At 44.5% G+C, this 14,091-nt stretch overlaps 1 protein-coding gene across 2 annotated transcripts in view; it reads left to right on the top strand.

Moving 5' to 3' along the window:
• Nedd9 (neural precursor cell expressed, developmentally down-regulated 9) overlaps window positions 1–14,091 on the top strand; it is a 179,806-nt gene that overhangs the window by 139,439 nt on the left and 26,276 nt on the right. For both annotated transcript variants that reach the window (XM_047557340.1, XM_047557339.1), the window contains one exon: window positions 11,797–12,237. In XM_047557340.1, the coding sequence (XP_047413296.1) occupies window positions 11,797–12,237 (441 nt within the window). The remainder of the gene's footprint in view (window positions 1–11,796; window positions 12,238–14,091) is intronic.

The following is a 14,091-nucleotide window of genomic DNA, read 5'->3' as shown; positions in this document are numbered from 1 at the left end:
GAGATACTAAAATTGCCAATGGAAAGTTTCCAGTGTGTATGCATGGACCCCACCATGGACTACTAAATACAAGTTTACTTAAAAAAATAGAAAAAGAAACAGCTAGCCCCTTTTCCCCCAGCCATTAATGGTGTTTAAATGGTGTCTAAGTAGGTGGTTCCAGACCCTTATTCAAAGGCTGGGTGCAGTGATTTACAGGAGTCACATTTCTTGGCAAATCTTCTTGGTCTTGCATATTCAAATCCTCCTGATAGTTCTACTACATCAAGGTAATAGTTATAAGATGTTACCAAAAATGTTCCTTACGTGACATGTTGATGTTTATGCTCACCAGAAAAATCATGGAGCCACCATGAATATGTAAAAGTGCAAGCACTGCAAACCACAAAAATATGTGCTAGCTCCTTTTGAAATTAATTTTCATTCCTTTCTATACTCTTGTGAGCAGGGAGTTATCTGTGAAGTTTGATAGTAAATTGCAGTAACCAAAACACATAAAAGGTTAAGATTGGATCAGACCTCCTTTCCATGTATTAAGGCAATAGGTATGTAGAAAAGTATGAATATGTCATTAATATTTTTCCTAATTTCTTTTTGTTAAGCACAAACTGTATGCTCTCTCTTATGAGTTAACCTTAGTCTCATTGATTCCTGGTTGTTGGGTTTTTTGCCTTAACTGAGCACCTCAGCCCACAGATGATGTGGCTGCAGCTCCCAGCTTCTCTGTGCTTCTCTGTCCCCGAGGCTCTGCACTCCACTGATAATGAACTGGGCTTCTCTGCCACCATACCAACCTCCCCCTCCCTAAATAATCATAACATGGACAGGCAGCATACAGGGAATGGCAGTTGATGGACATATAGACACTAGAGCCTTCCTGGAGTTCATTGTCTTTAGTTGTCAGGATATATCAATCACGTTTCAAGTATGTTCACTGTTCTCATTGCTAGTCGTGGATCAGCAGTATTGCTATATTGGCACAACCACACAGGAATAGCAAAACTGTAAAGCCCTCTTTCCCTGCAGTGGTCTTTGAATCACAGATCCTCTTTGCTCAGAACTCAGTGTGATGAGCCTTTAAATGGAACTATGTAGCCCATGGGCTTCTTTCTCTTCATAACCCCATTCACTATGAGGCAGGACTTCCTGACAACCTCCCAGAGGGCCAGAGGTCCTGGGCATATATCTCATTTCCTTATAAAGATCATCTTGTCAATCAATGCCTGGATCACAGACTTTTACTAGTACCTGTCTTGTTTTCTCTCAAATCCTAAATTCAACCAAGACAAATCCACAAGCAAGAAACACTTGTATGCCTATCCTTGGTCTTTGTTTAGAATATATGTAATTTCTGTGGGAATGTAACCATGTTTTACAAACAATGAGACATATGGTCTGACCATGGAAAGGATATTTGAAACCAGGGACTGTCATAGAAAGTTCAGGAACACATGGTCACTCCATAGACAGTCAGCACAAGCTGCTCCAGAGATCAATCAACCATCGAAGGCATCATCCCATCTCCCTATGGCAGGCTTTTGCAGGAAATTATCTAAGGGTCTTTAAAAAAAAAAAGTAGATTTAGGTGAATTCTTCATAGAGAATCATAAATAATATTTGCTTATGAATAATAAGTTACTCCTTTCATTTTTCCTTTAGAAAAATAGACATCTTTAGAAATGAAAGCAGGCGCATTTTGAAATAGGGACTCGTTGGGAACACCTGAGAGTGTGAGGTGCCGAAGGGGATTGTATTTCAGTTGTTCCCGCTGTAAACCTGGTGAGGTGGCTCCCTGCTTGTAGCCTGCAGCGTCCACATCAAGCCTCCTGCCTCCCTTATTAAGATCTTAATTACAGACGCAGCTCCCTTCATTGCTGAAGGGAAGGAATTTTGTTCCTCTGAACTGTGTCTGCCTTTTGGTGTGGCAGGTGCAATTATGATGAGATCATTTCTGGTTTGTTTTCTTTTCCCGGAGGAATTTTTTTTTTGAGGGGGAGGAATATGGTTCTTAAGACACCATTTCATGAGCTCATCATAATGCAGGAATAATAACTGTGCTCTGATTTTATAGAGACTCTTTCTTCTGAAGAAATCCGAGTGTTTCACCTATATAATTTCATGAATCCTCGTGATATTTGTATAAAGAGCATATTTAATATCCCCACTTTGCAGAGGGTGAAACAGGCGTAAAAGGCAGGCATTTCTTTGTCGCTGGTCTTGCAATGTGAGGACTGAGACCAGATACTCCTAATTCAGTCCAGTGCCCATCCAGGGTTTCTCAGCCTTGGCACAACTGATATTTAGAGCTGGATAATACTTTTGGGGTGGGTGTAGGGCGGCTGTCCTGGGCATTGTAGAGTTTAACAGCATCCCAGGTGTCTCCACCAGGTGCCCACCTCCCCCCCCCCCACTCTCACTGTGACAACCAAAGCATGTCTCCAGACGTTACCAAATGTCCCCTGGCTGGACAAACCCTCTATGGGCTGAGAACCACTGCTCTCATTTCTCTTGCTTTCTTCTGCTTAAAAAATAAGTGCCTTACAGGTTTTACGTAATGGAAGCATAAAACTACCCCCATGCAAGTGTTTGCTATAATTTTATCATGACTGAGCTTGAGCTTAATGTAACAGGTCTCAAGCAAAAAGCAACTTCCTCTTTCAGGCTTAGCTCCAAATAAATTGAAATTTCTTTCAATTGATATTGAAATTTCAGAAGTCTGAAATTTCTTTCAGAGGTACAAATATTCAAATTTGCAAATATATATATATATATATATATATATATATATATATGTGAATACCATGAAATACTAAGAAGCACAAGGTCTTCCCAAGGCCAAGTATAAAAAGTACAAAGCATCTGGAAGGTAACACATTCTCCAGTCTTCCTCTGCATATGTATCTAATCTTGGAACGTGCAGCTAGCACTGGCCCTTTAAGAAAGCTATTTTATCTCCTAAGCTGGCGTATGTCGTGTAAGAGCTTGTCCACACGCCTAGGCATTGAACAATTCCACTCAGGTTTTCTTCTGCCCCATTTGCTCCTGCCGTCTTTCCTCTCTTCTAACTGAGAAACTGCAGCTTCTGAAGGTTTTTCCTGGTGATAGTTCTGCAGCAGTAATGCTGACAGAATATGACATACACACCCCTCAGCCAGGCGTGTGAATCCATGTTTTAAAACACTTTTGAGGACCTCGCAGGGTGAGTAGGTATTAGCAATCAGGGCACCAAACCCAGGTCAGGTGACATGTAAAACAGGTTCATCAAAGGTGGCCTCCCTGTCTCACCAACTGAATCCCGGGAGGCGGACAAAGCTTGCCAGTGGGTGCACACATCAGCATTGAGGAATAGATGGAACGCGAGAATTTTCCTTCTTTCAGATACTTTATTAGATGTCATAACTTGTGAATTTTGACTTTTGAGAAGTGATATCATTTTTTGGAAATCACAACAGAGTAGATTGGCGTCTCCTACTCCTTTATAACTTAATTTTCTTTTCTCTCCCCCAAGTACCTGTATGTTAGAGGGATTTGTCTAGACAGGCAGATAGATGTGATCTGGTGCCAGCATCGTAATGTTGGCTGGAATCCAGGTGGTTGTTTTATTGTTAATAAAAACCTATCTTTTGGGTGAGTGGGTGTCAGGCCTTCATCATTATATGGCGCCTGTCAGATTTATCTAGGGACAAAACCTGAAAAGAGTTTGTGCCTGCCCCGCGTTTTTGATCCTTTGCCAATATGCTGTACTGAAAGTTATCAAAACCAGGCAACCTGGGACAAATGCTTATAAATTCCAGGGCTTAATAGCAATAGTGCTAAATTCCAAGATGGAAAAGATTCTCATGAAGGGCATTCTGGTCCAGGAGAGGGAAAACCCTAGATGAGAAGGGGAACCAGATGCTATCTCTGGCTCTACTGCTAATCTAATCTAAGACCCTCTGGGCTGTAAAACAAAGAGACAGGATTAAAATGGTCCCTTCTTGCTCTAAAATTCTACTGTAGTCAGTTCTGGTCAACTCTGGGCAACTTCTGGTTCTAATACCCATAGGAACCTAGGTGCTCTTCCACCTTCTTTAAGATCCTTAGAAACTGCTTAGGTAAATCTCAAAGACCACAGATGAGCAGAGAATTAAACTCTTCAAATATATATATATGTACATATATATAGCAACATATTATATATCATATATACTATATATAGTGTATATATAATATATTATCTAATATAATATGTAATATAATGTAATATATTATAGATCATATATAATACATATAATTTATATATAATATATATAAATATATATAATAATTTATGATCATCAATCAGACTTGTAAGGAGAAGCTAATTTATTTTGCTCAAGATTAATCCTCCACCATGAGTTAGGAAATAGTAAAAGTTAGCTGTGCAGTTGCACAACCTACCTGTCAACCAATTTGTAAAGTTTCTTATACCAAGCAAAGGATCTCCTCTAGGCTTTTGTTGGTTTCGTGGTCAACAGACCTCAGCATGTGGACCTTGCTGTCCTCTGTCAGCCTTAAATCGAAGGAGGACAGGTGGAGTCTTTCAAAGGCAGCGAAGAAGAGCCTGCCGTTTGAGGAAATGCTGCCTAATCTCTCAGCTATGCTGTTCATATCATATTACTAAATCTGCTCAGCCTGAAATTTCTTTCACAGGTTCAAACATTCAAATTCGCAATGAGCATTGGATCTTTCCACCAGGTCTCAAGAAGTACCGTCACTTTTGTATGTGAGCTATCACAATAATGCTGGGTTCTTGGTGATTCCTCACCAACTAGGAATAGGTCAGTGGAAGAATGCTAAGGTTCCTGAGCCCAGGAATCCAGGCGCAACTGCACACAGGGAGCTGCCCCGCGGTGCAGAGTATGCATGGTGTCTCATGCCCTGTCAAAGGTTACCTTGGAAGGCAGATGTCTAATGTCACCTTTCTTAAAGCACCTCCCACTAGGAAATGCTCAAAAGATAATGTTGTAACTAAAGTTCACAAGGCTGGGAAATCAAAGAAAACTTGAGTGTGTGTGGCAGAGTGGATGCCATGAAGATTCAGGGAGCATCCCAGATCCTCTTTGAGCTCTGCTATCATTTTCCTAAAAATAAAAATCATTGGTTGAAACTCAGTTCAGGTGCCAGAGGAATCTTTGGTGGGAAATAGGGATCACGCCTCCCCAGAGTCAGAAGTACAACCTGGCGGAGCCTGAGTTGCCTGTCTGTGTGCTCGTTCAGATCTCCTACTGGAAAGTATGTCAAAATGCAACTGATGGCCATTGCCGGGAAACACACAGGTCGTATCCGTATCATGCTCTGTCTTCTAATTCCTGTACTTGAAAGTGTCGTGTCGGCTACTTAGGAACATCAAGAGGATCCAACCCCCAAAATTCAACATTCCAGAACCTAGCTGTGAACCAAGTAGTCCAAGAATCCAAATCCTGATACTCATAGATATCATGGGTTCTGAGTTTGGCTGCTTCCTTCTTTGGGGGGAAGCCTACATCCCCTTCTTTCCCAAAGGTGAAGATGGGAGGGAGAGGAGAAACACAACCCAAATGATTTCCCAGTCCTTAAGCCAAATCTGATTTTTGTCAGGTCCCACAAAAGCACCAGAGCCTTTCTCTCTCCTCCCCAGTGTGCACTGAGGTTGACCTGGATGCTGTTCATCCCTCAGCGGCTTCCTTTAGGACTGATTTCCTTGACAATGGCCATTTCCTTTAGTGGGTCAGCTTCTCAGGGCCTGCCCTCTGTGTGCCTGTGGCCCATGCATGTGAGTCCACCAGAGCCCAGGACTGAAGTCTGTCGGGGAGGGGTGCAGGAAAGACACGTTGTGAAGAATGTGGCAGCCCGGAGGCTTCGGCAGGATCTCCTGCATAAATATAGAATGAAGTAAAAATAATAAGAGGAAGCGGAGCCATTGATGATGCTATCAGTCTTAGTGACACACCAGCCATTGTGTCTCATTTCTGTTCAAAGAGCCAGTATGAATGGTCATGGAAATTACACGTCACACCTCTCTGTACTGGGAAAAGCAGATCATTTCCCTGGCAGTTGGAGCAATAAGCTTTCTTGACATTTTGATAGCAGTGGGGGCGAGGATACGCAGGGAGGGGTTGGGGGAGTGGAGCGGGAGAAGCTGTCACGTGACCTGAGCTCTTGGTACTGGCAGTTCTGGCCAGTTGCAAAGTATTCTCTTCCCCCTCCTCAGGCACAGCTTGGGAACCAGGAACAGGAGAACCCAGACTTTCTGGCCAAGTGTTTCAATGGTGCTCTGTCACCTACCCCCAGATGCAGATTGCTACGCTACAGGGAGAAAAGCCTCTTTAAAGAGACCATTGTATTTCATCTCGCTGGGATGGTCAGTTCCTCTTGGCCTTCCTGTTTGCTCAGTAGTTGCGAACACAAGGTTCAGGGGGGTCAGACTCCCCTTGTGCGTCATTGTCTTGTTTAAATAGGGAGGGGCAGGCACTTTCCTGCTTGCTGTCTCCCATATTCTCTGGATGTCAGGCTTGGGTGACTTGGACACACCATTTGTCTTTTTGCTTGGGTCATCTTCCTTCCACACTTCTACCTGAGAATTTTTAACCAAATATCTTACTGAATTCTCTAGAAAAGCAATTTTGCCCTCCCTGAGGAGAACCAGGAAATCATAGGCCAGAAAACGGACTTCAATATAGCAAACATTGAATGGGCGTGCATTTTGTTTCAGATAGTGGGCTGAAGTTCTGGAAATGTGCTTCAGGAGTTCATAGCTTTGAAGGGGGATGACACAAGCTATCCTGTAAAGATAGAGAAATGGAAGGGAATCTGCTGGGTTTGGGAAAGATTCTGGTTATATGGAAGATGAGTTTTAAGGTGGGAAGAGATTACATGCAGGAGAATCAAGTGGAAAGCAATTTCCTGTGCTTCCAGAAAAAGAATTGGAGAGTCACTGAGGACCTGAACTCGGAGAGGCGGGGAGGTAAACAGGGCCTTCCAGGTTGTGAAGAGACTCGGCAACCAGTGGGTTCCCACCTTTGGCATCTGGGTATATCCTGTGTCACCCAAGAGAGGTAAAGCAGGAGAAAAAAGGGTTTTTGTACCTGATGAGTTAGAGATGAAGATGCTCCTTCAATGACTAGGGAGATAGGGTCAGAAGAAAGACCTAACCTGGTGCTGCGGATTTGGGTATTGATCTGTGTGCTCAGATGCCACCCCAAGATGAGATTTCATTTCAGAACCAGGGAATATAGAGGGAAGTGCAAAGGAGTGATCCCTTTGGAGCAAACCACTTAAGAGATGGGGGGAAGTGGACTTGACAGAAGAGGAGGTGAGCGGTCAGGAGAGGAGGAAGAACCAGGAGGCGGTATCATGGAAGGCGGAGGAGTTTCAAGAAACACTGGAATTGGTGTCACTGTCAGAAGCCACTGCAAGTAGGCTTCCCCCAGCTGGCGTTTAGGACCCTAAATGCCAGTTCCAATCCCGGGAAGAGCCGCCGCTTTTGCAGCACGTGCCTTGGACTTCATTACATACTGTCCTAATTCTGGACCTTGAGGCAAGTGGTCCGGCTCCTATCCCAGTCCTAAGACCTTCTTGCCAGGTGACTTGGCAAATCGTTAACTTCTTGCACCTCCTCCTTCTCATTTGTAAAGTGAAAGAGTTGGACTCTAACTGTGTGAGTGCCTTCTGGCTTTCGAGCTCGGTGCCCGGCCATAACCGTCTTGGTGCATGGCCAGCAATGGCTGCCTTTCTGCCAGTCTCTGGCGGCTCCCATCCAGCTGGGTATAGAATTACTCGGGCTGTCTTATCTCTCCCTGATTTGTTTCTGTGTTGACCTTCCCTCCCTGGAGATAAATATCCAAGGAGCTGGGGGTTGAGAAAGAGTAGCTCTTGAAGAGACAAACTGCCTTTCTGGAGTTTTTCTAAGATGTTCAGATAATCAGCTTCTGACTTTACAGCCTCAAGCTGTCACACCTTCTTATGGGAGAATTAACTCTTGATTTACCGCCTTGTGAGTTAGCCACTTTTGAATGATATCTGCTCAGGCGTGTTCCAGCTGAAGTTAATCTGGCTTCCATCTTCCTGCTGAACTCCTTCTCCAACAGCAAATACAGCACATAGAAACCAAGCTCTTTACCCGTGGCTTTCCCTACTGTCTAATAATGTATTGTATTCTGCTGGGATCTGGTGACATTTGTCCGTACTTTATCAAGTAATATCATTTTATGATTTTTACTATTATTATTTTGTGCCTGAGGGCCTTCTGAAGGCACCCCCATGGTGTCATTATTGCCATGTGTAGAGCAATATGCCATGAAAGATATAGCAGTGACCAGAACTCACTATAAATTCAGAGAAATGTTGCTTTGAGATATAGTTCTTCCAAAATGTCATGGGGAACAAGAGAAATACCAGATAGGTCCACAAATATATGTAATAACCCCTTTAGAACAGGACCAACTTTTGCTTGAGAACTGAGAGGGGGTAAAGAAAGATTCCTGAGGCCAAAGTACCATCCAGTAAATTCAATAAAAAGTCATAATAGCTTGCTAAGTCTCGGGAAATTCTGAAGTACTTTCCTGGAGTTAACTCACTTAAAATCCCCATAGTAACTGGGCTTGGTGGTCCACGTCTGTAATCCTAGTGGCTGGGGAAGCTGAGGCAGAAGGATTGCAAGTTTGAGGCCAGCTTCAGAAACTTAGTGAGGCCGTAAGCAACTTAGCAAAACCCTGTTTCAAAATAAAAATAATAAAATGGTCTGGGTAGGTAGCTTAATGGTCAAGCACCCCTAGGTTCAATCCCCAGTACCAAAAAAAAAAAAAAAAAAAAAAAAATCCTCATAATAAACCCACAGGATAGGCACTATCTATGGTCCTCATTCCCACCGAGTGGATGAGGAGGCCAAGACACAAAGGAGAGATGTAATCAGCCCAAGAAACACAGTCAGGGTCCCCAAACCAAGAATCTGTTTATTCCATAGGCATTAATTCTATTAGATCAATAATGATTTGATGGATCAACAATGGAATTGAGCCCAGCTAGGACACTGAGGTAAGAGCTAAGACAGCTTAGCCTTCTAGACCCCAGTTCTATTTCCATTTCTGACACCAACAGTGTGGCCTCAGGCAAATAATGAACTGGCTCCCCAGACCTGTGTCCTCACCTGTGAAACAAGAGTATCGGGCTCTGTTGGGCTCTGAGGTCTCCACGGCTGTAACCTTTTGTGCAGGAGAGTGGCTGGGTGTGACACGGGCTCTCTAAAGCTTGCACAGAGGTTAGATAGCTCACGCTCCTCTCAGCCAGCACTGAAAATGTCTGTCGGTGTATGGACAGGTGTCAGGATGGAACTAGGGCCCCTGACGCCAACAGCTGGGTCAGCTTTGAACCCTAATCTCTGTGGGCAGTGGGAAGACTGGAGGGAAGTCATAAGTAACCAGTCAGGAAAGCTCCCCCACAGTGCCAGCTTAGCACAGAGTAGGGAACTCTGAAGCTACCCTAAGACCAGCTCTCCATGACTTGTAGAAACCTGAGCATGCTGCTCACCAGGTGGTGGGAAGGCTACGGGGACAGGAAACAGCATCTAACCCAACTCTCACAAGGGGTTTCTATCTGCCTCTAATCAAGCAATGCCAGTGTTCTCCTTGGTGCCTCAGGGTGTTCCACAGAGTTGGAAGTGACCCAACGCTGAGTCTCCTGCTGATTATGCTGATTAGTTCTGTGGGACTTTGCCTTTCTGCTATCTTCTGTTTCTCTTCTATAATTGCACAGCTATCAACTGGCCCCAGCTCCATTACTTCTGATTTCATCTAAGGGCTTCTTTACCAGCCATTCCCAGATGTTGAATGGGCCCAGGAGAAAGGGACAGAGACAAAGTGGCCAGCTCCCTGGTGGCTCTATCAACACAACATAACTCCGGTGGAGTCACTTCCCTGAGACCATTTGGTACAAAGCACCAGCATCTTGTCCTCTGTAACCTGATGACTTTTCTTTTTACTTATAAAACACCCTAAAGATGAAAGAAGAGAGACAGAAGAGATTTTAGAATTATGACACCTGCTTAAATAGTTCCACAAACTTGGATAGACTATGACCTGATTTTATCTTTCTGTATGTGAACTTCTCATTGTTAGAAGGAACCCATTGTTTCCTGGAATATATACCAAGTAAAACTTTTATCTGCAACACAAACTCTTTGGGTTCCCTTTAACTTCCCTTGCAGCTAGCTCATCTGTCTAGGTCACGGGATTCCTGGTTCTCAGAAGCATAAGGATTTCAGTTCCCTCCTTGAAGACCACCACAGACCCTCCTGGGAACTGACATCTGTGGCTTTATCGCCCTTCCTTAAGTAGCTGTGCTGGCTAAAAGGAGCGTGGCTGTCGGTAGCAGAATTGGATCCCTTCCTACTACTGAGCAGAGGGCAGGTCCTTGCATCCAGCGCCACTCCACAGCAGATGCACATATGTGAGTCCTGAGCTTACAGGCACAGTACCAGGGAGACGGTTAACGTATGTCTGTTTTAAAGAAATGAAAAGCACGAGGCTGAAGGATCAAGTCCACATTTTTAGAAAAGTGAGTAAAAGTCCCCCCAAAACAGCCCCAAATTCCACAAATACGTTCCGCTATGAAAGCCAGTCACAAGAATGCCCCAGCCCATCAGAAGTCCTTTCTTCCATAAATGATCCCTACCACAATGACATTAAGTGCGTCCAAACAATTTAACGAAGCACTCGGGATCACTTTTAATTTTCAGAGTGCCTGCAATGAATTTACGGCGTTCCCCGACTTCTCCGTGTGCCTGGAAGGGGACAGGCACGCAGTCCTGGCTGCCAGCGTGCTGGGGAACGTGACTGACGCCAAGGAATGAGATCTTCGGAGCCTTTGAACGGCTTCCAGGAATGTGAGCACAGGCTGCCTGCCCGCTGCCTACTCGGGCTGTCTGCTGGGTCCTGAGCGAGCCAGAGGGACCTTCGTGCAAAGGCAGGGAGTGTGTGGGCCCAGGAGAGGGGAGAGCGCAGCTCTCAGATGGGAATGGCAAGATCCAAGAAGTAGGTGATGAAGTGGCAGGATGGGGAAGGGCCCTCAGGAGAGGCCTGAGCAGAAGACGGAAGGAGGAAAGTCTTGGCTACTCTGCGCGTGTGAACACATTCCTTGTCGCCTGTCACAGCGAGAGATAGAGAGGACTGCCACTAGACTCCCCAAGCACTCTCTCCACCCTGCCGAGATTCTCCCCCATATCCAAGCTCCTCTTGAGCATGTCTGGGTAGGATTTTGGGGAGGGGGGGCCTGTCAAGGCACATGTGAGACTACTTTTGTTTACATTCCAACATTGAATACAGATGCCATGCCATTCATAGTGTGTTATATAGGATTATCTTTGACTTTATTCCTCCAATGTATATTTAATTATTGAGAAGTGTCCATTGTGGTCCAACTAAATGGCTTGGAGTAGTTTTGTTTTTTGCCCTTGAGCTTATTGTAAAAAGGAAGGAGACCGTTTTGCTCAGTGAATGGTTCTCTGACTCGTCAGCAGCGGGCCTCATAATTCCTTGGCACAGCTTCTACAACTAGAGGAAAGAGCTCTCCCGGTGTCTTGAGCTTTTCAGAGGAGGTAGTCTGATGTCATGGTGGCAGCCACGGCGTGTGTATCTGTCTTATGTCTGCCCCATCTGTTTTTCTCCTCACGGGCTATTGTTCAGATTCCTTCTTCTCTTTTTCCAGGAAGTGTGCTTCTCCCTCGGAGCTTGGGCTGTAGGTATAAAAGGGACTGAGTGAACATTCTAACCCGATTTCCTGTTGTTTGCTTTCTCTTCCTAGAATCTTATGGCAAGGGCCTTATATGACAATGTCCCGGAGTGTGCTGAGGAGCTGGCCTTTCGCAAGGGGGACATCCTGACTGTCATAGAGCAGAACACCGGGGGACTGGAAGGATGGTGGCTGTGCTCCCTACATGGACGCCAAGGCATCGTCCCTGGCAACCGCGTGAAGCTTCTGATTGGTCCTGTGCAGGAGGCCCCGCCCAGTCACGACCAGCCTGGACCCGCGCACCAGAGCTTTGCCCAACAGAAACTCTACCAGGTGCCCAACTCACAGGCGGCAGCTCGCGACACCATCTACCAAGTGCCACCTTCCTACCAGAGTCAGGGAATTTACCAAGTGCCCACGGGTCATGGCACCCAAGAACAAGACGTATATCAAGTGCCACCTTCAGGACAGAGAAGCTTAGGAGGCACCAATGGCCCCCACTTAAGTAAAAAGGTAAGTGACTGACTGGAATTTTTGTTCCTACTTATTTTTTTTCCATTGCATCTGGAGCGACAGAAATGTTCCAAAAATAATAAATGAAAACTACCCAAAAGTAAATATGCCAAATGCCTCAACCCAGACATCTTTTATTTTTGTATCATTTCGCCATTCATCAATCAGCAGAACTTTCGTGAACTACCATGGGCCAAATGGTATTGGTCCACAGCCATTATAAATTCCTGTGACATTCTGGATCATACAGGATCACAGAATTATTTCTCTCCATCTTGCTGATAGATCTGCTTCTACACCTGGATTCTGCACTCAAATAGTTTCCAGTCTTTTCTATTTCTTCTTTGAGGGACACAAAGCACCAAATCTTAAGATTGAGTAATGATCCTCCCTTGACCCAAAGCTGGATCTGACTAAACAAAGAACCCCCCAAGGAAGTAGAGGAAGAGAAAAAGCCAGAAGCAGATCACACCCACCAGCTCATTCTTTAGGGATGTTGGCTTGAAGTTGGAGTCATTTTAAATACACAAATACTAGTGGATTTGGAAAGAAGCCATCCCCACATCCTTCAAGTTATTCCTGTTAATAACACCAGGGGGTAAAAAGAGTGGAGCCTAGAGATTTGGGAAGACATCAAGTAAAAAAATATATATACAAGAAAGGGATGATGCATTAATCAGCATGTCAGTACTGTAACTAAATATCAGAGGCAGCTAACTTTATAAAGAGAAAACATTTATTAAGCTTGGAATTGGGAGGATCAAGGGCATGACACTGGTATTGGCTGGGATCTGGTGAGGTACCTCTCAGCTGCAGCCACATCAGGCACATGTGTGTGGAAGAGTCTATGTCACCAAACTGGAAGCTAGAGAGAGAATGGGGTCCCACAGTCCTTCAGAGGACGCTCCTCCAGTGACCGAGGACCTCCTAGTGGACCCCTTCCAAAGTTTCCATCACTTCACACACTGAAGATCAAGCTTTTAATCACAGTGGACCCTTGTGGGACACTCAGATCACACCCAAACTATAGCAGGTGGGGAGCTTTTCGACACCCTTTATAATTCCACATACCATAACAATTTGAAATAAATAGAAACATGCTAACTAAAGACAAATGATGAACATTTGGTATATTTTTTAAGATGTTGATAGACCTTTATTTTATTCATTTATTTATATGCAGTGTGGAGAATCAAACCCAGTGCCTCACACATGCTAGGCAAGTGCTCCACCACTGAGCCACAACCCCAGCCCCTGGTGTATTTTTGATGCTTGTGAATTAAAGGGTGAAAAAGACCTCGTGGTATCTACACTGTAGTGAGGGAAACTGTAAAGTACAATAATGCCAGGTGGGTACATGTGCTGTGAAGAAGATGTTGGGGGACTTGTGGTGACAGGAGCCCAAAGCAGGCTGGTGCTTTCGTGTGCATTACCAGGGAGGGAGCTTCCCTTCCATTTACCAGCAAATTCCAGTGGGCTGTCTGAGCTTTGGTATTAAGAATGGACTAATGTAATACAACAAGAAAATATCTCCAGATTATAAAGGGATGACGGAATTAGATGCCAGAAAGAGCACGTTGGCTCTTAGAAAACTGAATATAGATGTTGTAGATGTAAATTTTCAGACCCATGTAAATTAGGGAATATCTACTTGCATGTGTCTGGAATCTTCTGTTGAAAAGGTGGGGGGGGGAGGCTTACTGTTGGATTCCTTTTTCATTTTTTCATCTATATAACCTTTTTTATTAGAGTATTATAGTCATACATAATAGTTGGGTTCATTTTGACAAAATCATACATGCGTGGAATTTGGTTTAGTCCCTTTCAGTCCCCAGTGACCCCCTCACCTGCCCC

Source organism: Sciurus carolinensis, chromosome 7 (genome assembly GCF_902686445.1).
Source record: "Sciurus carolinensis chromosome 7, mSciCar1.2, whole genome shotgun sequence".
NCBI classification, from domain to species: domain Eukaryota; kingdom Metazoa; phylum Chordata; class Mammalia; order Rodentia; family Sciuridae; genus Sciurus; species Sciurus carolinensis.
Note: the sequence above shows the minus strand (reverse complement) of the source record. Positions and strands in the feature narration are given on the sequence as shown.